General features: G+C 38.4%; 1 protein-coding gene and 1 long non-coding RNA gene across 9 annotated transcripts in view; one reads left to right on the top strand and one right to left on the bottom strand.

Annotated features, from left to right (window-relative positions):
* Positions 1-22461, top strand: part of LOC307188610 — a 94375-nt gene that overhangs the window by 65559 nt on the left and 6355 nt on the right. For 2 of the 3 annotated variants that reach the window (XR_013829015.1, XR_013829016.1), the window contains exon 2: positions 11598-11775. This is a non-coding gene — a long non-coding RNA (uncharacterized lncRNA). Of the gene's footprint in view, positions 1-11327; positions 11776-22461 lie in introns of those variants that run through there. The other variant, XR_013829017.1, reaches the window with a different exon arrangement.
* Positions 375-22461, bottom strand: part of PCSK5 (proprotein convertase subtilisin/kexin type 5) — a 318106-nt gene continuing 296019 nt past the window's right edge. For 5 of the 6 annotated variants that reach the window (XM_079925980.1, XM_079925984.1, XM_079925983.1 and 2 more), the window contains exons 17-21: positions 11205-11289; positions 7212-7309; positions 6651-6780; positions 6121-6236; positions 375-3035 (exon numbers count right to left, since the gene is read on the bottom strand). In XM_079925980.1, the coding sequence (XP_079782106.1) occupies positions 2920-3035; positions 6121-6236; positions 6651-6780; positions 7212-7309; positions 11205-11289 (545 nt within the window). In that variant the 3' untranslated portion in view covers positions 375-2919. The remainder of the gene's footprint in view (positions 3036-6120; positions 6237-6650; positions 6781-7211; positions 7310-11204; positions 11290-22461) is intronic. The other variant, XM_079925981.1, reaches the window with a different exon arrangement.

Raw genomic sequence — 22461 nt, 5'->3', positions numbered from 1 at the left:
TTCCATACACCCACTGGCGGGTACGCAGTAGTCCATGCCCTGGGGGAAACCAGGGAAAGGACAGGTCCGGGCGGCCCTTTCACTGGACATGGCATCTGTACAATGCAAAAGCAACCGCACCGAACCTCTGTAGATTTTTTTCACAGTCTGCTTACTAAAAATGGGATTTAACATACATTCATGACCAAACCTAAACTGATCCTTTCTTCTATTGCTGTTACTTTCTCCTTTTTTTCAGTTCCCACCTCTGCTCACCCTTTTTCCCAACTTTATTTAGATGGTTCATTCACCTCACCCTTTCCTCCATATTCAGCGTCTATGTGGAAACAGAGAAGTTTCTCATGACCTCACCCTTTCAGAGATGTTTGCACATGGGTACGAACAGATGAAATAAACAGGAACTTAGGTTAATTTAATAGAAAAAATAAAATATGGAATAACATTGATTTTGGCCAGTATCAATTACAACCATTCTACTATATTTTACAAAAAAACAACTGAACATTTTACACATGTACAGTATTTTTCAGTAAAAGTGGATTTGGATTTGACAATGGATCACTAATGAAAAATCAAAAGACAAAAGAAAACAGAAGATAGGACTTTTGTCTCTAGAGGTTAGAGCATTTGTTAAGTCTCCAAACTTTGTACTATCCATGACATATATCTCATTATGAATATATATATTTATACATAATATATAACATTAACTTAAACTTTGAAAGCATTATGTTCTAGTTAATAATATTCTGTAGATAAACGAGGCAGTAACCACTAGTAGTTAAACCAGTATTTCCACAATGTGTGCCTGCATGGTCAGTGAGAAATGGAACACATGTTGGTAGACCCCAATGATTTTGACTGTCAGATTGATAGTTATTTGTCTAAGAACACAGACATCATTTTTATTTTTCCCTTCATAGTAACTTTGTGCCTCATATATTATGGGTGGGTTCAGTTAAATGGATTTCTTTGCAGGCAAATCTGGTTTCACCATCTGCTTGACCTTGCTTTAGGCTCTCACTTGCTTTTGTCCACTTAGAGACTGTGCCTTTAAATGTAAGACTTTACATGCCATACCTGGGACTAACTTGCTTTCTTCGGGTCAGAAGGGCCTGAAGTGTTATGAAGAGGAAAATTACTCAACAAAATCAGTTGATTCCCTAGTTACATATGAATCATTACGTGACTCAGTATCACTACAGTGCTCTTAAGAGGGTCATTAGACTTTATACTCATTATTTACCTTGGGTTCAATGTTAACTTTGATGTCTAGGAATGCATATTTTCAAGGTAGGCTTTTTACTACCTTGCTGCTTGGATGGGGACCTTAGTTAGCATCCACTTCCCAGGATAACCTATATTGATATCATTCCTCTTCTCATCTGTGAGGCCAGTGACATCTTGGAAGTGAGGCTGTCAGAAGCCTAAAGCTTGCAAGATGGCTGGTCATTCTCAAAGCAAATGAGGTCACCAATGGAGCTTTGATATGAAACATGAAGAAACTTGATATCAGTCTATCCTCTCCTAAACAGAGAAACTCAGAGTTATAAAAAGATCTATCAGGTTTCCTCATTTTTGACCACTGATCCAAACAGTCTTCACATAATTCAGTCTGCTAGATTCCAGGATGTGTTTGGGGAGTCATAGAAAACCAGTGAAGATATTTCCAAGAAAACAGATGATCTCAGTGACATTCAGTGGACAGGTGTATCATAGCATGGTTATAGAGGGACAGAGGAGTGGGAAGAGAACAGAACCAGGAGGGTACAATCATGCTGCCCATATTCCATTTCCAGTTTTATTTTCTTAAAATGACAAGATGAAAAAAACTTCTAATAAGCACCATTGAAAAATGTTGCCCGGCCAACTTGGGCACGAGCTTAAATATTATTTAAATAAATTCCATTTCTTAAAAATACAGGACCTTTTAGAAACTTTTGACTCCAGGAAGAAATTTTCTTCATCATATCCAAAATGCTTCCCACTACAACACATGGAATTTCTGATGGCCTTAAAAAAAAAAAAATGCTATGGGGATAATGGCTGAATAGGACCAAGAGATTGTGCAGGGTTTACAAGTGAACACTCTGGATTTGGGGGGAGCCGGATCAGTCTCAGCTATTTTGTGAATCTTTGCATTCTGTCCATCACCACTTTGACTATGCAGAGCAATCCCATTCGACCAGCTGTATGTGAAATAACCGAATCTACCATGGAAAAGCCAGTAGCAGCAAGTCTATTGGATGAAACCAGTGGAGCAGACTTATCAAGTGGGCATAATGCCAAAACCAGCACATAATGCATGAAGTAAATTATGTGTGGAAAGTATCAATGGTCAACTGTGAAAAACCAAGACAGACGACACTGAACACAACTCTGCGGGATGTTCTTAATGCCCTTAGGTCCGGTTTTCTGCCATTTCCCCCAACAGTGGACTCAAGCATGAGAAATGATGGATGCCTGAGCTTTCTGTTTCATTTTGATCTATGTCTGCTCTTGTGATGTTTTTGAAAGGTATATTTTTAGGCGTCTCAAAGGGGAAACAAGCAAGTAAATGCAAAAGGAAAAGAAATGGACCTTCAAAAACAGGGCAGGAAGTCAAATCATTACTTTAACGTCAAATTTTGGCATCAAATGCTTTGGTCATACAATACTGTCTCTGTGGTTCTGGCTGTTTAGCACTAAACACCCAGTTATAAAAGGTAGGCTTGTTGTAGGTTTATTTTTTTTTTTTCCATTTAAGTTCTGACAAAACAGTTCACCATCTCCCTGCACAAATTTGAGAGAGAGAGAGAAAAAGAGAGCAAGAAAGAGAGAGGTGGCTTGCTTTTTTTTTTTTTGCTTGCTTTTTTCTTTTTAATAATAATATGGAGTAATCTATAAGTCTACAGGAACAAAGAAATCTAGGATGGCAGCTCAGCCTTGGAATGTACAGGTTTTGCAGCAAAGTTGTTGAAGAACCTTCCGTTGGCACAGATTGTTCTTTTTCACTAGCATACAGAAGCCTCCTTCCGCCCAGGACTCTTCCGTTGCTTTTCCAGGAAGTCAGCAAGAGAGAGGGGAAGTTGAGGACGAGAGCAGCATGATGGACACACACGGAAGAAGGTTGTGATTGGCCAGAGAGGCAGATTGGGGGGATTGGAAGAGATCATTCGGGAGCAGTCAACAGGAAGAAATTTGGTCCACCCAAAGTGATTTCAGTCAACAGCATTGTTTTCAAGGAGAGATATTCCAGTCCAACGGTAAATGTGATTGGTATCCATTTATGAAAGGAAAAAAAAGATTAGAAAAAGAATAAATTAGAAATCAATAATAATATAGGCAAGGAATTTTTCTTTTCGGAGTTACCTAGAGCAGAGCGTATACAGTCATTTATACTATATTTCACTGAATCCAAGACACTGGATTTCAGATGCACCACTACTTTAAGTACCACCAAGAAAAAAATTCATATTAAATGGTGACACAATAGTCTCTTATCAGAATATTAGTTTTATGCTTATTGAAAGTATTAGTTAAATTTATATAACATGCTGTTTTGTTTCTGGGCTTATGTAATAATTCTTCCTTTGAATATTGAGAAATAGTTTAACTTGTTCAAGCTATTATGAAGTGCAAGTAAATGCAACACAAGTAGGAGTGATCATGTGCCTAACTCAGTTGACTAGACATATCTGTGACTAAGTCACAGGCGATGACAACTATGTCACATCAACCTGTGGATCAAAAGCAGTTGTAAGCTGCCATGAATTATAAGATGCATCTGATTCCAGAGCTGTTAAAATATATTAAAAAAGTATGTCTTAGAATCACTGAAATATGACAGTTGAAAGAAAATAAATAGCACATCCCTGAATGCAACTGCCACGTGATTTGAAAAGCCTTGGTGAGCCATCAATGATCTCATTCCTTTAACCGACCTGAAAATGGACTCATCACAGATCATGGTTCTTCATTTTCCACTTTTGCCTGCCATCCTGACACTCCACTTTTACCAAAGTGCCACTGGCATAAATTATCCCATGCTTACTGTGGTTTAGGGAAAGCCGTTAAGCATCGCAAACCTTGAAATGCCCGGTACCAAGTGCTGTGGGTGAAAATTTCAAACGAGCACTGGCTGGTAACTAAAAGGTGATACTTACATAGTACCTGGGGTGCTATCCCTCAGTCTTCTCACCTCCATGTTGTGTGGTGAGAATTAGCCCTGGCCACGAAAAGTTTGAACACAGAGCCTGAGCAGGTCTGCCCGTCCCGGCCAGATCAATCATACATTAGAAAAGCTATGAAGATGCAGAGTCACCTGTGATCCTCTGTGGATATGAGACCATAAATGATGTTCCTATGCATGCCATCGCATGCTCAGATCTTTCTGATGTTTGAGATTCCTAACGGGAAGTTGTAGAATAACCATATGAGGTCGACAGCGTTATCCTTCTCGTTTTTACAGATGAGGGAAGTGAGGCCCAGAAAAGCTCATAACCTGCCCAAGGTCTGGAGGCTAGGTATGAATGACAGCATTCTGACTCCTGAATCCCCATTCTCCCAACCACAGCACTCTTCTGCCTCTTATGAAATTTCCAGAAGAGGAACCATTCAAAAGAAGACAAAGATTAAACCCAGGGAAATGATTTTATCAGGGAAAACTGTTCCAAATGCATAGTTTTTTATTTTCCTATTTTCCTAACAGTCCGAAGATGTTTAGAACAAGGGTGGTTCAAAACATTTTCTTTCTACATCACTGAGATGCACCTCTGCAAAAAATTTAGCCACAAATTTTAGGGCCCTCTCTGCATGAATTATATCGAGAGTCAAAGTTCACAAAAGGCTGGAGTCGGACTAATTTAAATTCATTCATTTTATAGATGGGGAAACTGAGGCTAGAAAAGGGAGAGAACTTGGTATTTCCCAAATCGTCAGGGGGAATGGCGGCACATTAAAAATACCTGAGAAGATTCTAAAGCTATCAGTGCGCAAACTGTACCCCAAGACCAATTTAAATGAATCTTTGGGGAAGGTCTGGGGTCCTGGCATTTTGATTGAGAACCACTGGTGCAATGAAAAGAAAAACAGACCAACATTAACATTAGAACCAATCTGTAGTTGGTTCTGTCATTAGATAGATGCCTATCTATCACAGCTTAATGAAAGATTCAGATACCATTTGATATTTACATATCAAAATTATAAACAATCCAAATAAGAGGAGCGTGGCAATAAACTGTGGCATCTCCACATGATAGAATATTAAGCTGTTACTAAAAATGAAGTTTCTGAAGACTTTGTAAAAACATAGGATAATGTTTATCTAAATGCTTAGTGCAGAAAGCAAGATACAAAACTCCATGTATACAGTATTTTAAAAATCTGATGAAAAGTACATATGCCAAAAGACTGGAAAAAATACAGTAGGTAGCCTTTTCTAGTTAGTGTTTGATGTATGATTCCAACTATATGACATTCTGGAAAAGGCAAATCTATGAAGACAGTAAAAAAATTAGTGGTTTCCAGGGGTTGGGCAGGGGGAGGAAAGGAGGGAGGAACAGGCAGAGCACAGAGGATTTTCAGGGCAGTGAAGGTGTTCTGTATGATAGTACAATGGTGGATACTTGTCTTCATACATTTGTCCAAACTCATAGAACACCAAGAGTGGACCCTGACGTAAACTATAGACTTCGGTGATAATGATGTGTCAATGTAGGCATCAACTATAACAAACATATCATTCTGGTGAGGGACACTGATAATGGGAGTGTTTGTGTGTGTGTTTGTGTATGTGCGTAGGGTACTCAGGGGCTATATGAGAACTCTCTGCACTTTCTGCTCAATTTTGCTGTGAACCCAAAACTCTAAAGTTGTAAAGAACCAAGTTTACTACGTAAAAAAAAAATTGACTCGTGCCATCTTGGTTAGTGGATGCCTTAGTTCTTGCAATTAAAACCACCAAAAAACCAAACCCATTGAGGGTAGAAGTTCCAGATGAATGAACGCCAACAAGATATTGGGCGTGTCCTATCTGGGGCACGCTTGAGAGTTTCATTTTCAAGTGGAAATATATTAGACCTTAAGGTAGAAAGATCACACTTTGCTTAGAAGATCAAAACGAGCAGTTGTACTCACCGTCCTTGCAGATGGTTCCCATTTGACACATTCCTAAGTCTAAAAGATATCCACTGGGGCAGCTCGTACAGTTCTTGAACCCCGGACCGTTGCATGTCAAACAGCTGGTGTCACATCTAAGGGGACAATGTACAATTTATCATCCTTTTGCACATCAGGCACAGAAGAAGATGTGTTTGCTACCAACCTCTTAATGTCTTAAACTTAATCTTCTCCCTTTGAAGATGCCACAAAAGTCTTTTCTTACAATAACTGCTAGGTTTGACAACATTAAAGAAAGCCTAGCAGGTAGACTATGATTTTAAAGGGGAGAGAGCATGCATTTGAAACAGAAATATTACTTTAGAGGTTTTAAGTTCTTCTGAGGTGAAAAAAAAAAATCAGTTGGGTTAAAGGTTCAGCACAGTGTCCACAGGTAAATGTTTGAACCTTATTTTTCATTAATAATTCTGTTTCATATTATTTATGAAGGCAGTCAAATAAGGAACCCGGTAGCCAAACACTAGGGTTTAAGGGGTGGATCCACTTACTTTTTGCAGGATTTGTATCCATTTTCTGAAGAGTGGTCGAAGTAATGGCTGATACTACAGCTCTGCACGCACCTCCCATCCTCCATGAAGTAGCCCTCTGTGCAGTTAATACACCCACCAGCACCTGCTCCTTAAAAGCAAGACAGATGCCGAAGACAGAAACAAAACCTCAGAAGAGGTTGCATGAGGAGCTGCTTCTTGCATAGTTGGTTAAAATGGCCTTAATAGGTTGTAATTTTAATAATTATGATATTTGTGCTTTTCCTTATGTTCTTTGGAAAAAATAATGCTCCAGTTTTACATTGAACCCATTTGCCAAAAACATCAAATCTCCTTGGAAAGCGAAGGAGGTATCACTGGGAAATTTAAGTTTTCAACGAGCATGGGCTACTAACGTCTGACTTCTGAGAATACATGCATGATTATCAGAAGAGACCCATGCTTCTCCAGCATTTATTTTAAAAATATCAAATGGGTTTGCATGAGTGATGGATAAAGACAGGTAAACAAAAGCCAAACCAGAGCCAGAAGGATAAACAAGAGGACTGGGAGAGAAGGTACCAGCACAGGTGGCGCAGAAGCGGTGGCAGGGTTGGCAGTCTTGGCCGTTGAAGTACCGTCCGTCTTCACAGGCAACGGCACACCGGGATCCCTGCAGGCTGAAGACACAGACACAGACACAGACTGCTGTGAACAGGCAAAGGAGTCATGACTCCCCAACGCCATATGTAACAAATATAGTTCCCCCCAGAGACCAGTGGCTTTGGCAAAGCTTCGAAGCATGGGAAATAGCCCCTGTAGTCTTTTTTTTTTTCTCCTCCCAATGCCTATAATGCTTCTCTGTGCCTAAAATTATGTCTGTAGCATACACACGTGCTGCAAACTTTGGAGACTATTTCTCTTAATTATTAGACTGGCTGACACATTTCTTAACATTTTACAACATGGAGGTTTTTAAAAGTATTTTATTGACCCAAACAATCACCTTAGCTAACAATATGCCTACCAATTCCCTGATATCCAGACCTCCTAGACCTACTATGCCAGCGGTCCCCAACCTTTTTGGCACCAGGGACCAGTTTCGTGGAAGGCAGTTTTTCCATGAGATGGGGGAGAGGGGGAAGTAATGCGAGCACTGGGGAGCGGCAGATGAAGCTTCGCTCTTTGCCTGCCGTTCAACTCCTGCTGTGCGGCCCAGTTCCTAACAGGCCGCAGACTGGTAGCGGTCCGCAGCCCGGGGGTTGGGGACCTCTGTACTACACAATAAACTTAAAAGTAGTTTTGTAACTATAAATGTAGTAGGAACACATGGTAGAATGAATTACAACAATAAAAGCGCACAACTATCGTTGCCCAACCCCCAGCTCAAACTCCCAGGAATAGCCTTTTTTTGATTTTAAGTGTTTCTGATTTTAGTTCTTCTATTGGTTCCAATCAAAACAACAGAATTCTAATATACTTTTGCCTTTATTGCTTGATTTATTAATTTTAAACTCTAATGAAAAATTTGGCAAAATTATCTACTTATACTGCTGCTTCTCCAAACATCTCGATTTTCCTTAGTTATACTATTATTTAGTCTTTCTGGGTGTTATCTGTGTCATATTTTCTCTAAATAGCACTCTTAGGTGTTACCTAATGAGTTGCTAGAATGTCACATGAGGAATGCGTATTTTTTTCTTCTAATTTTTATCAGCTATGAGCTTTTTCATAGTCTACAGACTGATTCTTAAAAACAAATGCATAAAATTTACAACATTTAATATACAAATTTTACTCATGGAGTAACTCAATAGAGAGACTGTTACCGTAATCCTATGTCACCCAATAGACAATACTAGAAAATGGGTATCTAAGCAACAGGGTCAAATGCTTTCTGTTTTCTTATAAAAAATATATTTCTCTATATTGTTCCAATTCACATCTTACTTGACTGTGTTTTGAATATGGATCATACTACTAAAAAGTAACATTTATTCTTCCCTATGCTCTTTAAAGAAATTTGGAAAGGACAAAACCCAAAGTAGTTGAAAAAGAATCCCAAACAGTCCTGTTCACATTTTAATCCATTTCCTTCTAGTATTTTATGCATAGATATTTTTGTTTGTTTTTAGCCAGTATTTAAAATTTTACAGGTCTCTTGAGGCAAAATGGCCAACCCTAGAAGCCCCTAAGGAAAACGCAGGGAGCCTCAAGGAGACAGAAAGTATATTTCATTCATAGATCTTCTACTGGCCAGAGAGCTGTCATTTAAAAAGCCAGTAAAAGAAAATCCCTTTCCTTTTTGTAGAGCTGTAAAAAGGGGACAGTGCATCAAATGAATCCTTTTGTGGGAGGACACAGGACTACCAAAAAACTTATCAGACTTTTTAAAAAGCTGCTTGTTTTTCTAATAAAGGACATTACTTCTGAGGTTGGCCCTTATTCAGCAGGAGACAGAGGCTGCACTGTGTGAGGAGGGAATGCACTAAGTGGGACGTGCAGCAGAGCAGTCTCTGTGAACCATGATGCTTTCTAATGGTTCCAAAATACAGGGGTGGCAAGGCTAACGAACCTGGTACTGTGAACTCCTGGGCTCTTTCTGGGATAAGCCAGCCAGGTTAGACCTGTGCCGTCCCACACGCTGTAGCACCCATGGCTCGGAAGCACTTGAAATGTGGCTAGTGTGGCCGAGGAACAGAATTTAACATTTTATTTTATTTTTGTTAATTTCATTCTAAATTTTACAAATTGGCACTTGATTCGGTTATTGGCAAACTTCTGAGTAAGTGTGGAACAACTTGGCGATATAAAAATCTACTTCAACTAAATTTTATAAAATCTAAATACAGATCAAGTATTTCTCATAAAAAATTATTGTCTGAATTGAGATGTGCTTTAGGGGTGAAATACATATCAGATTTCGAAAGCTAGGTACTACAAACAAAAAAGAATATAAAAGATCTCACTAATTATCTTTTATATTGTCTTACATTGATTACATGTTGAAATATTTTGGATATATTTGATTAAATATTTTATTAAAATAAATTTCACCCGTATCTTTTTACTCGTTTTAATGTGGCTACTGACATATTTAAAATAACATATGGTTCTCATACTTCTGTTGGAGAGCACTGGTTAACTTACTCTATCAAATGTTCCCTAAGAAATATAGAGAATAATCTTAATCTTTTATTTCTCATGGACCAATTCAGTATCAGATATTGGAATAAGTGCTTTGTAAATGTTATCACAGTTAATCCTTATCATAATCCAGCAACATCGGGGTTATTATCACCTTTTTTTTTTTTTTGTGGCACGCGGGCCTCTCCCTGCTGTGGCCTCTCCCGTTGTGGAGCACAGGCTCCGGACGCGCAGGCTCAGCGGCCATGGCTCACGGGCCCAGCCGCTCCACGGCATGTGGGATCTTCCCGGATCAGGGCACGAACCCGTGTCCCCTGCATCGGCAGGCGGACTCTCAACCACTGCGCCACCAGGGAAGCCCGGTCACCATTTTATAGATGAGAAAACTGGAGCTCAAGAGGGGCAAAGTGACTTGGCCAAAATCACAGAGCTGATAAATGGCGGAGAAAGATTTGAGCTCACATTTATCTTCCTTCTTTTCATTATGCCAATCTGCTCCTTCTACAAAAAGCAGGAGGAGGCCGACCAGACTGCTATTTATCAAAACCGAAGTCCTGAGGTAAAAGGGGCTAAGCAAACTGACACTGAATGCATTTATGGGGAAAGAAAGAAAGCCATGGATAATCAATTAATCGAAATAAAAATGATGTTCCACTATTAATTAATGCAAAGAATTACCTGCCTAAAAACTGCCTGGACCCTGCATATTTCACCTCTGATCAAAGGTGAAAACAGAGGTACTGGTGATTCTTGAAAGGGAAGCAATGGAGCACAATTGTAGCTCTATGTAATAAACCCAGAGTCCAACTCCCCACTCAGTGTGGGATGATCTGACCTTCTCTAAGGATATCAAGAGAATACCTAGTTCATTTGAGCTGCATGTTATTCTCTCAAAGAATCTATCAACTATCTGGCTTTAGCAACGTGCAAGTGTCATCCATTCAAGGAAAATATCCCTTGGTATTAAATCTATGTGCATATCATAGCATAATGGAACCAGCCTGAGGTGCTGAAGATAAGAGAATGATTGGCTATACGGAGAGAAATAATAAAGATAAGGGAATAGTTTCGACCATCAGAGGAATGAATCATGGGGATTAAATATAATTCATTGGTGTTACCTACACAGTAATCCTTGACTGATGTACTACCGGTCAAAAAGCCTGAAGCAGGCCTCTCAAATGGCCATTTATTTTCTTGTATTTGAGCCATCTTTTCTAAAGGGAATTTTATTTGGTTTATAAACCTTCCTTAGCCAAGATGGTATCCATTTTTTCACATAAAATGGTAGAGATAATGCAAATAGCAATCAAGTGTTTGAATGGGAGTCAAACCAAGGGTAACTTATAAAAGGGTTATATTTACTTTTTTTTAAAAAATTTGTACTGAGAAGTCCTTGGGCTGTGATGAAATCCTTCACTCTCTTACCTTGACCCCTCCCTACATTCTGTACAGTTGTCGGATTCAGTACATGTCTTGCAGTTTTCACTGCATTTCCGGCAAAGATTTTTCTCTGTTAAAAAAGAAAAAGTAACAAGGTTATAAGTCAATTTTGGTCAGCTGGATTCCATCAAAGCGTATGTTCTAATGTTTGCTAATGTATGCTATAGTACACATGGCCTTGAGTAGGAAACTGTAGGAAAAGCCCCAGACTCAGCATTTGCTACCACTTCTCAGCAAACCAAATACAGGTAGGAACTATATAGCATGGGGTAACACCTTAGTGATATCTACCATTTTATAGACAAGAGAACTACAGCCCACTTAATTCTTAAATAGTTTATTGGTTTTTTTCTTCTTCCCATTCTCTTTCCCAAGCAGGGTTTCCTAACTTCCTACAATGAAAATCTCACTCATGAAGCTGGGGCAATGTCACTACGAAGTGTTGAGAAGCAACACTACCAGCTGAGGGATGGAATGGTAGACCCCATGCTCACAGCTTTAAGGACTACTCTGACGAACTATACTAGAAAAGAGAACTTGCTTTTAAGATTGCAAGGTAAGGGTTGATTATTTCTTGCACTGTTTAGTGTCTTAAACTTTATAGCAGCTGGAGACTTGATACCTTCTCTGAGATGCAAGTGGATTCTAACCTCATGTGTATGTAGACTTGAATGAAGCTTTGTCTATAGGCTTCTCTATCTGCTCTTTATTTAGCTGGTGTTCTTCAGGGTTCCACAGAGAAGCACTGCTTTAGTGGATCCCTCTAAGGACCTCCTGGAAGTCCATTTCCTTTCTCAATTCTGAGCCCCTTGGCCTGAAATATGAAGTCCTTTACAATCTATGATCTCCCCCTCATAGTGTCATTGAGACTACTGGACATGGCATAGGCTCTGAAGCCAGAGGACCTAGATTTGTGTTATGCTTTTAGCATCTCCAGCGGGCAAGTTCACAGTCTCTGTTCTCCCATTTGTTAACTAAATATTACAATAATGCGTACCTCTCAGCTTGTCTTGAGGAGTTAATGACATTATTCAAGGGAACTGTAAATATGTTGGCGGTAATTACTGCTAGTCACGATCATACATAATCCCTATGTTATACGTAAATGGACTCATTAAAGGAGGAAATTAAAACAAAAGGCAATTGCAGAGAAGGAGAGAGATGCACAGACCACTTGTATCAGCAAAGTTAATTGTTTAAATAGCCTTCTTTAATTATCTACCTTCCAGGCTCTGGCAAAAGAACTGGTTCTCTCAGTTATCTTTATCCTATCATATACCATCTAGAACCAAATTCCTTTTCCAAGGCTCAGCCTTCTTGAAAGAATTTTGAATTTTTTCTTCAGGGAATACTACTTATTTCTGATCCCTTTTCTAAAAATTTTTATTGAAGTATAGTTGATTTACAATGTGTTAATTACTGCTGTACAGCAAAGTGATTCAGTTATACATATATACACATTCTTTTTTATATATTCTTTTCCAATACACATTCTTTTTTATATATTCTTTTCCATTATGGTTTATCATAGGATATTGAATATAGTTCCCTGTGCTATACAGTAGGACCTTGTTGTTTATCCATTCTATATAGAAAAGCTTACATCTGCTAATCCCAACCTCCCACTCCATCGCTCCCCCTTGGCAAGCACCAGTCTGTTCTCTATGTTTCCGATTTCTGTTTCTGTTTCATAGATAGGTTCAGGTTCATTTGTGTCTTATTTTAGATTCCACATATAAGTGATACATATGGTATTTGTCTTTCTCTTTCTGACTTATTTCACTTAGCATGATATTCTCTACTTGCATCCATGTTGCTGCAAATGGCATTATTCTTTTTTATGGCTCTGAGTAGTATTCCATTATGTGTGTGTGTGTGTGTGTGTGTGTGTGTGTGTGTGTGTGTGTATGTGTATACACACACACATCTTCTTGATCCATTCATCTATCTATGGACATTATGTCTTGGCTACTGTGAATAGGGCTGCTATGAACACAGGGGTGCGTGTATCTTTTTGAATTATAGTTTTGTCTGGATATGTGCACAGGAGTGAGACTGCTGGATCATATGGTTGTTCTATTTTCAGTTTTCTGAGGAACCACCACACTGTCTTCCACAGTGGCTGCACCAACTTATATTCCCATTAACAGTGTAGGAGGGTTCCTTTTTCTCCACACCCTCTCCAGCATTTGTTATTTGTAGACTTTTTAATGATGGCCATTCTGATTGATGTGAGGTGGTACCTCATTGTAGTTTTGATTTGCATTTCTCTAATAACTAGCAATGGTTGAGCATCTTTTCATTTGCCTATTGGCCATCTGTATGTCTTCCTTGGAGAAACGTCTATTTAGGTCTTCTGCACATTTTTCGATTGGGTTATCTGCTTTTCTCGTTGTTGAGTTATATGAGCTGTTCTTATATTTTGGAAATTAAGCCCTTGTCTGTCGCATGATTTGCAAATATTTTTTCTCATTCCATAGGTCGTCTTTTCATTTTGTTTATGGTTTCCTTTGCTGTGCAAAAGGTTGTAAGTTTGATAGGTCTCATTTGTTTATTTTTGTTTTTATTTCTACTGCCTTGAGAGACCAAAGAAAGCAGTGATATGATTTATGTTAGAGAATGTTTTGCCTATGATCTCTTCTAGGAGTTTTATGGTGTCATGTCTTATGTTTAAGTTTTTAAGCCATTTTGAGTTTATCTTTGTGTATGGTGTGAGAGTGTGTTCTAACTTCATTGATTTACATGCAGCTGTCTAACACTCCCAACACCACTTAGTAAAGAGACCGTTTTTTTCCCATTGTATATTTGTGTCTCCGTTGTTGAAGATTAATTTACTGTAGATGTGTGGCTTTATTTCTGGGCTCTCTATTCTGTTCCATATGTCTGTTTTGTGCCAATACCATGCTGTTTTGATTACTGTAGCTTTGTAGTATTGTCTGAAGTCTGGGAGGGTTATGACTCCTGCTTTGTTCTTTTCTTCAGGATTGCTTTGGCAATTCTGGGTCTTTTATGGTTTCTTATGAATTTTAGGATTATTTGTTTTAGTTCTGTGGAGAAATTCATGGGTAATTTGATAGGGGTCACATTAAATCTGTAGATTGCTTTGGGTAGTATGGCCATTTTAACAATACTAATTCTTCCAATCCAAGAGCATGGAATATCTTTACATTTCTTTGGATCATCTTCACGTTCCTTTATTACGTTTTATAGTTCTCAGCATATAAGTCTTTCACCTCCTTGGTCAGGTTTATTCCTAAATCTTTTATTTTCGGGGGTGCAATTTTGAAAGGTGTTGGTTTTTTACATTCCCCTTCTGATATTCATTGTTGGTGTAAAGAAATGCAACTGGTTTCTGTATGTTAATCTTGTATCCTGCTACCTTGCTGAATTCGTTTATCAGTTCTAGTAGTTTTTTGTGGAGTCTTTAGGGCTTTCTATATATGTAATCATTGTCATATAACATATAGCATATAACGACAACTTTACCTCTTCCCTTCCAATTTGAATACCTTTTATTTCTTTTTCTTGTCTGATTGCTGTGGCGAGGACTTCCAATACTATGCTGAATAGATGAGAGTGGGCATCTCTGTCCTTCTCTAGATTTTAGTGGGGAGGCTTTCAGCTTTTCACAGCTGAGTATTATCTTGGCTGTGGGTTTGTCATAAATACCTTTTATTATATTCCACCTCCCCTTAAAATTTTTATTTTATATTGGAGTATAGTTGATTAACAATGTTGTGTTAGTCTCTGGTGTACAGCAAAGTGATTCAGTTATACATATACAGGTATCTATTCTTTTTCAAATTCTTTTCCCATTTAGCTTATTACAGAATATTGAGCAGAGTTCCCTGTGCTGTACAGTAGGTCCTTGCTGGTTATCTATTTTAAATATAGCACTGTGTGCATGTCAATCCCAAACTCACACTCTATCCCTCCGCCTGCCCACCCTTCCCCCAGTAACCATAAGTTCGTTCTCTAAGTCTGTGAGTCTGTTTCTGTTCTGTAAAAAGGTTCGTTTGTATCATTTTTTAAAAAAGATTCTGCATGTAAGTGATATCATATGATATTTGTCTTTTTCTGTCTGACTTAGTTCACTCAGTATGACAATCTCCAGGTCCATCCATGTTGCTGAAAATGGCATTATTTCATTCTTTTTTATGGCTGAGTAATATTCCACTGTATATATGTACCACATCTTCTTTATCCATTCATCTGTTGACGGACATTTAGGTTACTTCCATGTCTTGGCTATTGTAAATAGTGCTGCAGTGAACATTGGGGTGCATGTATCTTTTTGAAGTATGGTTTTCTTGGTATATATGCAGGAGTGGGATTGCTGGATCATATGGTAGCTCTATTTCTAGTTTCTTAAGGAACTTCCATACTGTTCTCTATAGTGGCTGTACCAAGTTACATTCCTACCAACAGTGCAGGAGGGTTCCCTTTTCTCCACACCGTCTCATTGTTTGTAGACTTTTTGATGATGGTCATTCTGACAGGTGTGGAGTGATATCTCATGGTCGTTTTGATTTGCATCTTTCTAATTACTAGTGATGTTGAGCATCTTTTCATGTGCCTCTTGGCAATCTGTATGTCTTCTTTGGAGAAATGTCTATTTAGGTCTTCTGCCCATTTTTTGATTGGGTTGTTTGTTTTTTTGATATTGAGCTGCATGAAGTGTAAATTTTGGAGACCATTCCCTTATGGTCACATCATTTACAGATATTTCTCCCATTCTATGGGTTGTCTTTTCAGTTTGTTTATGGTTTCCTTTGCTGCACAAAAGCTTTTGAGTTTAATTAGGTCCCATTTGTTTGTGTTTGTTTTTATTTCTGTTACTCTAGGAGATGGATCCAAAAAGATATTGCTGAGATTTATGTCAAAGAGTGTTCTGCCTTTGTTTTCCTCTAAGAGTTTTATACTGTCTGGCCTTACATTCAGGTCTTTAATCCATTTGGAGTTTATTTTTATGTACGGTGTTAGCAAGTGTTCTAATTTCATTCTTTTACATGTAGCTGTCCAGTTTTCCCAGCACCACTTATTGAAAAGCCTGTCTTTTCTCCATTGTATATTCTTGCCTCCTTTGTCAAAGATAAGGCGACCATAGGTGCATGGGTTTATCTCTGGGTTTTCTCTGGGTTTTCTATCCTGTTCCATTGGTCTATATTTCTGTTTTTGTGCCAGTACCATACTGTCTTGATTACTGTAGACTTGCTGTATAGTCTGAAGTCAGAAATCCTGATTCCTCCTGCTCCGTTTTTCTTTCTCAAGATTGCTTTGGCTATTTGGGGTCTTTTGTGTTTCCATACAAATTGTAAAATTTTCTGTTCTAGTTCTGTGAAAAATGCCATTGGTAATTTGATAGGGATTGCATTGAATCTGTAGATTGCCTTGGGTAGTGTAGTCATTTTGGCAATATTGATTCTTCCAATCCAAGAACATGCTATATCTTTCCATCTGTTTGTATCATCTTCGATTTCTTTCATCAGTGTCTTATAGTTTTCTGAGTACAGGTCTTTTGCCTCCTTAGGTAGTTTTGTTCCTAGATATTTTATTCTTTTTGATGTGATGGTAAATGGGATTGTTCCTTTATTTTTCTTATCTTTCGTTGTTAGTTTATAGAAATGCAACAGATTTCTGTGTATTAATTTTGTATCCTGCAACTTTACCGAATTCACTGATGAGCTCTAGTAGTTTTCTGGTAGCATCTTTAGGATTTTCTAGGTATGGTATCATGTCATCTGCGAACAGTGACAGTTTTACTTCTTCTCCAATTTGGATTCCTTTTATTTATTTTTTTTCTTCTATGATTGCCATGGCTAGGACTTCCAAAACTGGGTTGAATAAAAGTGGTGAGAGTGGTCATCCTTGAATTGTTCCTGATTTTAGAGGAAATGCTTTCAGCTTTTCACCATTGAGTATGATGTTAGCTGTACGTTTGTCATACATGGCCTTTATTATGTTGAGGTAGGTTCCCTTTGTGCCTACTCTCTGGAGAGTTTTTATCAGAAATGGGTGTTGAATTTTGTCAAAAGCCTTTTCTGCATATACTGAGATGATCTTGTGTTTTTTGTCTTTTATTTATGTGGTGTATCACATTGATTTGTGTATGTTAAACCATCCTTGTGAATTTGGGATGAATCCCACTTGGTCATGGTGTATGATCTTTTTTATGTGTTACTTGATTTGTTTTGCTAATATTTTGTTGAAAATTTTTGCATCTATATTAATCAAAGATATTGGCCTGTAATTTTCATTTTTGGCAGTGCCTTTGTCTTTTATTGGTATATGGTGATGGTGACTTCATAGAATATCTCTGGGAGTGTTCCCTCCTCTTCAATTTTTTTGGAAGAGTTTGAGAAGGATCGGTATTAAATTCTTCTTTGTATGTTTGGTAGAATTCACCTGTGAAGCCATCTTTCCTGGACTTTTGTTTGTAGGCAGTTTTTAGATTACAGATTCTATTGCACTTCTAGTGATCAGTCTGTTTAAATTATCTACTTCTTGATTCAATTTTGGTGAGCTCTGTGTTTCTAGAAAGTTGGCCATTTCTTGTAGGTTGTAGAACTTGTTGGCATATAATTGTTCATAGTATTGCCTTATGATTTTTTTGTATTTTTGCAACATCAGTTATTGCGTCTCATTTTTCATTTCTTATTTTGTTTATTTGGGTTCTCTCTCTTTTCTTCTTCATGAGCCTGGCCAGAAGTTTGTCAGTCTTGTTTATCCTTTCAAAGAACCAGCTCTTGGTTTTATTGATTTTTTTCTATTATTTTTTTAAATCTCTATTTCATTTATTTCCTCTCTGATCTTTATTATTTACTTCCTTCTGCTGACTTTAGGTTTTATTTGTTCTTCCTTTCCTGATTCTTTTAAGTGGTAGGTTAGGTTGTTTGAGATTTTTCTTGTTTTTTGAGGAAGGTGTGTGTCGTTATGAGTTTTAAGAACTGCTTTTGTTGCATCCTATAGATTTTGTGTGGTTGTTTTTATCATCATTTGTTTCAAGGTATTTTTAAATTTCCTCTTTGATTTCATCGTTGACCCATTAGTTTTTTGTTTTTTAATTATTTATTTTTGGCTGCGTTGGGTCTTTGTTACTGCATGTGGGTTTTCTCTAGTTGCTGTGAGTGGGGGCTACTCTTCATTGCGGTGTGCGGGCTTATTGCAGTGGTTTCTCTTGTTGTGGAGCCCAGGCTCTAGGCGCGCAGGCTTTATTAGGTGTAGCACACTCGCTCAGTAGTTGTGGCTCACGGGTTCTAGAGTGCAGGCTCACTAGCTGTGGTGCACGGGCTCAGTTGCTCTGCGGCATGTCGGATCTTCCCGGACCAGGGCTCAAACCCATGTCCCCTGCATTGGCAGGCGGATTCTTAACCACTGTGCCACCAGGGAAGTCCTGACCCGTTAGTTTTTTAGTAGCATGTTGTTTAGTCTCCATTTCATCATTGTTCTCTGATTTCTTTTCCTGTGGTTAATTTCATGCCATTGTGGTCAGAAAAGATGCTTGAGATAATTTCTATACTGTTAAATTTGTTGAGTCTTGTTTTGTGCCCTAGGATGTAGTCAATCCTAGAGAATGTTCTATGTGTACTTGAAAATAATGTGTATTCTGTTTTTTTTGAATGTAATGTCCTGAAAATATCAATTAAGTCTAAATGTTCTATTGTATCATTTAGGATCTCGGTTGCCTTATTGATTCTCTGTCTAGAAGATCTGTCCATTGATGTGAGTGGGATGTTAAAGTCTCCTACTATTATTGTATTCCTGTTAGTTTCTCCTTTTATGTGTGTTAGTATTTGTTTTATGTATTTGTGTACTCCTATATTAGATGCATATATGTTGACAAGTGTTCCATCCTCTACTTGTATTGGTCCTTTTATCATTATATAGTGTCCTTCTTTATCTTTCTTTATGGCCTTTGTTTTAACGTCTATTTTGACTGATATGAGTATTGTGACCCCTGTTTTCTTGTCATTTCCATTTGCATTAAATATCTTTTCCTATCTCTTCACTTTCAATTTATGTGTGTCCTTTGCCCTAAAGTGGATCTCTTGTAGGTGGCATATTGTAGGCTCTTGTTTTTTATCCAATCTGCCACTCTGTCTTTTGATTGGAGCATTTAGTCCATTGACATTTAAGGTAATTATTGATAGATATGTATTCATTTTAAACCTTGTATGTATCCATTTTAAATGTATTTTAAACCTTGTAGGTAACCATTTTAAACCTTGTATGTATCCATTTTAAATGTATCCATTTTAAACCTTGTTTTCCCATTGACTTTATATTTCTTTTTTGTCCCTTTCTTTTTGTTTTTCCTTTTGTGGTTTGATAATTTTCTTTTGTATTATACTTATGTTCTCTTCTTTTTGGCTTTTGTGAATCTACTGTACATTTTTGATTTGTGCTTAGCCTGTTTTTCAAGTATGTTAGCCCCTTCCTATACGTACTTGCCTTAGACTGGGAGTCGTATAGGCTCAAACACATTATAGGAGGAAAAAAATCTACATTTTTTACTCTCCTTCTCCTCATTTTATGATTTTTTCTTTTTTGTGTGTGGTACGTGGGCCTCTCACTGCTGCGGCCTCTCCCCTTGCGGAGCACAGGCTCCGGACGCGCAGGCCCAGCGGCCACGGCTCATGGGCCCAGCCGCTCCGCGGCACGTGGGATCCTCCCGGACCGGGGCACAAACCCATGTCCCCTGCATCGGCAGGCCTACTCCCAACCACTGCACCACCAGGGAAGCCCTCATTTTATGATTTTGATGTCTTCTTTTACATCTTCATCCTTTTGCTGTTCATTATGGTTATCATCACTTTCACAGAAATTTTTTGATTTTTAAAAAAATCTGTGTCTGGCTTATTTAAGTGATTTACTTTCCAGTTGTGATTTTCTCTTTCCTACAGAGTTTTAGTTCTTTTCTATTTAGAGAAGACCTTTCAATATTTCTTTTGGGATCAGTTTAGTACTGCTGTATTCTTTAGTTTTTGCTTGTCTGAGAAATTCTTTCTCTCTCCTTCTTTTCTAAATGATAATCTTGCTGGGTAGAGTGTGCTAGGTTGCAGATTTTTCCCTTTCAGGACTTTCAATATATCTTGCCACTCCCTTCTGGCCTGCAATGTTTCTTTAGAGAAATCAGCTGATAGCCTTATGGGGGTTCCCTTGTAATTAACTCTTTGTTTTTCTCTTGCTGCCTTTACAATCCTCTCTTTAACTTTTGCCATTTTTATTATAATATGTCTTGGTGTAGGTCTGTTTGGGCTTATCTTGTTTCGGACCCTCTGTGCTTCCTGTACCTGGATATCTGTTTCTTTTTTTAGGTTTGGGAAGTTTTCAGCCATAATTTCTTCAATTACATTTTTGATCCCCTTTTCTCTTTCTTCCCCTTCTGGAATCCCTATTATGCATAGATTGGCATGCTGTATATTATCCCATAGGTCTCTTATATTGCTTTCATTTATTTTTCTTCATTTCGCTTTCTGTCTGCTGTCCTGATGGGGTGATTTCCATTACTCTATCTTCCAGGTCACTTACTCATTCTTCTGCATTATTCATTCTGCTATTCATGCCTTTAGCTCAGTTTTGTCTCTGCAAATGAGTTTTCTAATTTTTCTTGGTTCCTATTTATAGTTTCTAATTCGTTTTTACAGTATTCTGCATTCCTGCTGATAGCCTTTCTTAATTCCTTCAGTATTTTCATTATCTCCTTTTTGAAATTGGTGTCTATTAGACTGAAGAGGTCTGTTTCATTGTTTGTTCCTTCAGGGGAATTCTCTTGGCCTTTTAACTGGGAATGGTTCCTCCCCTACTTTATTTTACTTATATTTCTCTTACTCTGTGAGTTTAGGAGAAACAATTATCTACTGTGGTCTTGGAGGGCTATTTATATGTGGGGGCATCCCTGTGTAGCTTGTGTGGGTTTAATATATTTGGTGTGAGGGCTGTTTTTAGTAGAGATGCCTGTTGCCTCTTTCCTCAGCATGTGCTGATCATTAACCCCTTAATATGGGGTATGCAGATGTGATGGCTGGTGCCATTCCTGGGGTTCTTGGTGGTGGTGGTGGCAGCTCAGGTGCGCCCCCGGAGTACACCATGGTGGCTTAGGCAGCTCATGACCACTCCTGGGGTCCGGGAGGGTGGTGGTGGCTTGTGACCTCTCCTGGCATCTTTTCCAGGGCTCAGCCTTCCTGATTGAATTTTGAATTTTTTCTTTAAGGAATACTACTTATTTCTGATCCCTTATGTCCCCTCCCCATTCTCATTTTTCCCTTTCTTCGTCACATTGCAGCTTATGTTCCAAATTTTGGGGAAAATAAAAACTACTGGGGAACCCATCCCCATTGCTCTAAAGGGTAAGCCAAGAGCCCCATCTCCCTCATAGAGAAAAGCCTGCTTTTGAATCAAGAGTGAATTTGACTTGTTAAGTAGCAAAAGTATCCACTTCAAAATTCTTTCCTGTTTGTTTTTTTTTTTTAAAATCTCTTGTTCAGACAAATTATCCAGAGCTCAGAAATACAGCAAAAGATACCTGCAGCCCTTGTCAGGGCCATACCAGAACACTGTCAAAAAGAGGTATACCCAAGGATTATGGCATTCTCCAGGCAATGTACCTTTGTTCACTAATGACATTTGATTAGAGCCCACATTCTGTGAAGCCACATGCTAATTTACAGATTTCTGTTTGATAAAGTTCCAAATGATTTCTGTCCATTTGAAAAAATAACCCCCCCAAATTCTAATTGTATTGCCATGCAGGATATTATTCAGTTCTGTCTCTAGCTCATTTTGCCTTTCCTGGTGGACTAAGATACCTGATAGTCTTTAAACCCACTTATCACCTTGTAGGTTTCCTCATTAATGGGTTAGGTAAGTCACTGACATATTTCCATTCTCTATTTACATGAAAGTCTCATTTTTAACCTTGTCGATATCATATAGGGGCCTGCTTCCTTTGCGTAGTGCGCAGAAAAGAGCAGGCCTGGCTGCTATCCTTATAAGGTTGGCCCATGGCTGACATCTGGGAAGTTGGATTTTATGAAGTTTCCCACCACCCTGATAAGAGTGGCTCATGGAGCCTAAACAGTTTGTACAAACAATATGGTTTGCGTTGAATACCAGCTTTCCTTCTAGGAGTCTGGAATTTTGGTATGTGCCAGGTACAGGGTGCCTTCATAACCAGACCCTAATAACAACCCCGGGTCCTGAGACTCCAGGGAGGTTCCCTGGTAGATGGAGACATTTCATA

The sequence above is a fragment of the Stenella coeruleoalba genome (genome assembly GCF_951394435.1).
Source record: "Stenella coeruleoalba genome assembly, chromosome: 7".
NCBI lineage: Eukaryota > Metazoa > Chordata > Mammalia > Artiodactyla > Delphinidae > Stenella > Stenella coeruleoalba.
The sequence above is the reverse complement of the archived record's forward strand: the minus strand, read 5'-3'. Positions and strand labels throughout refer to the sequence as shown.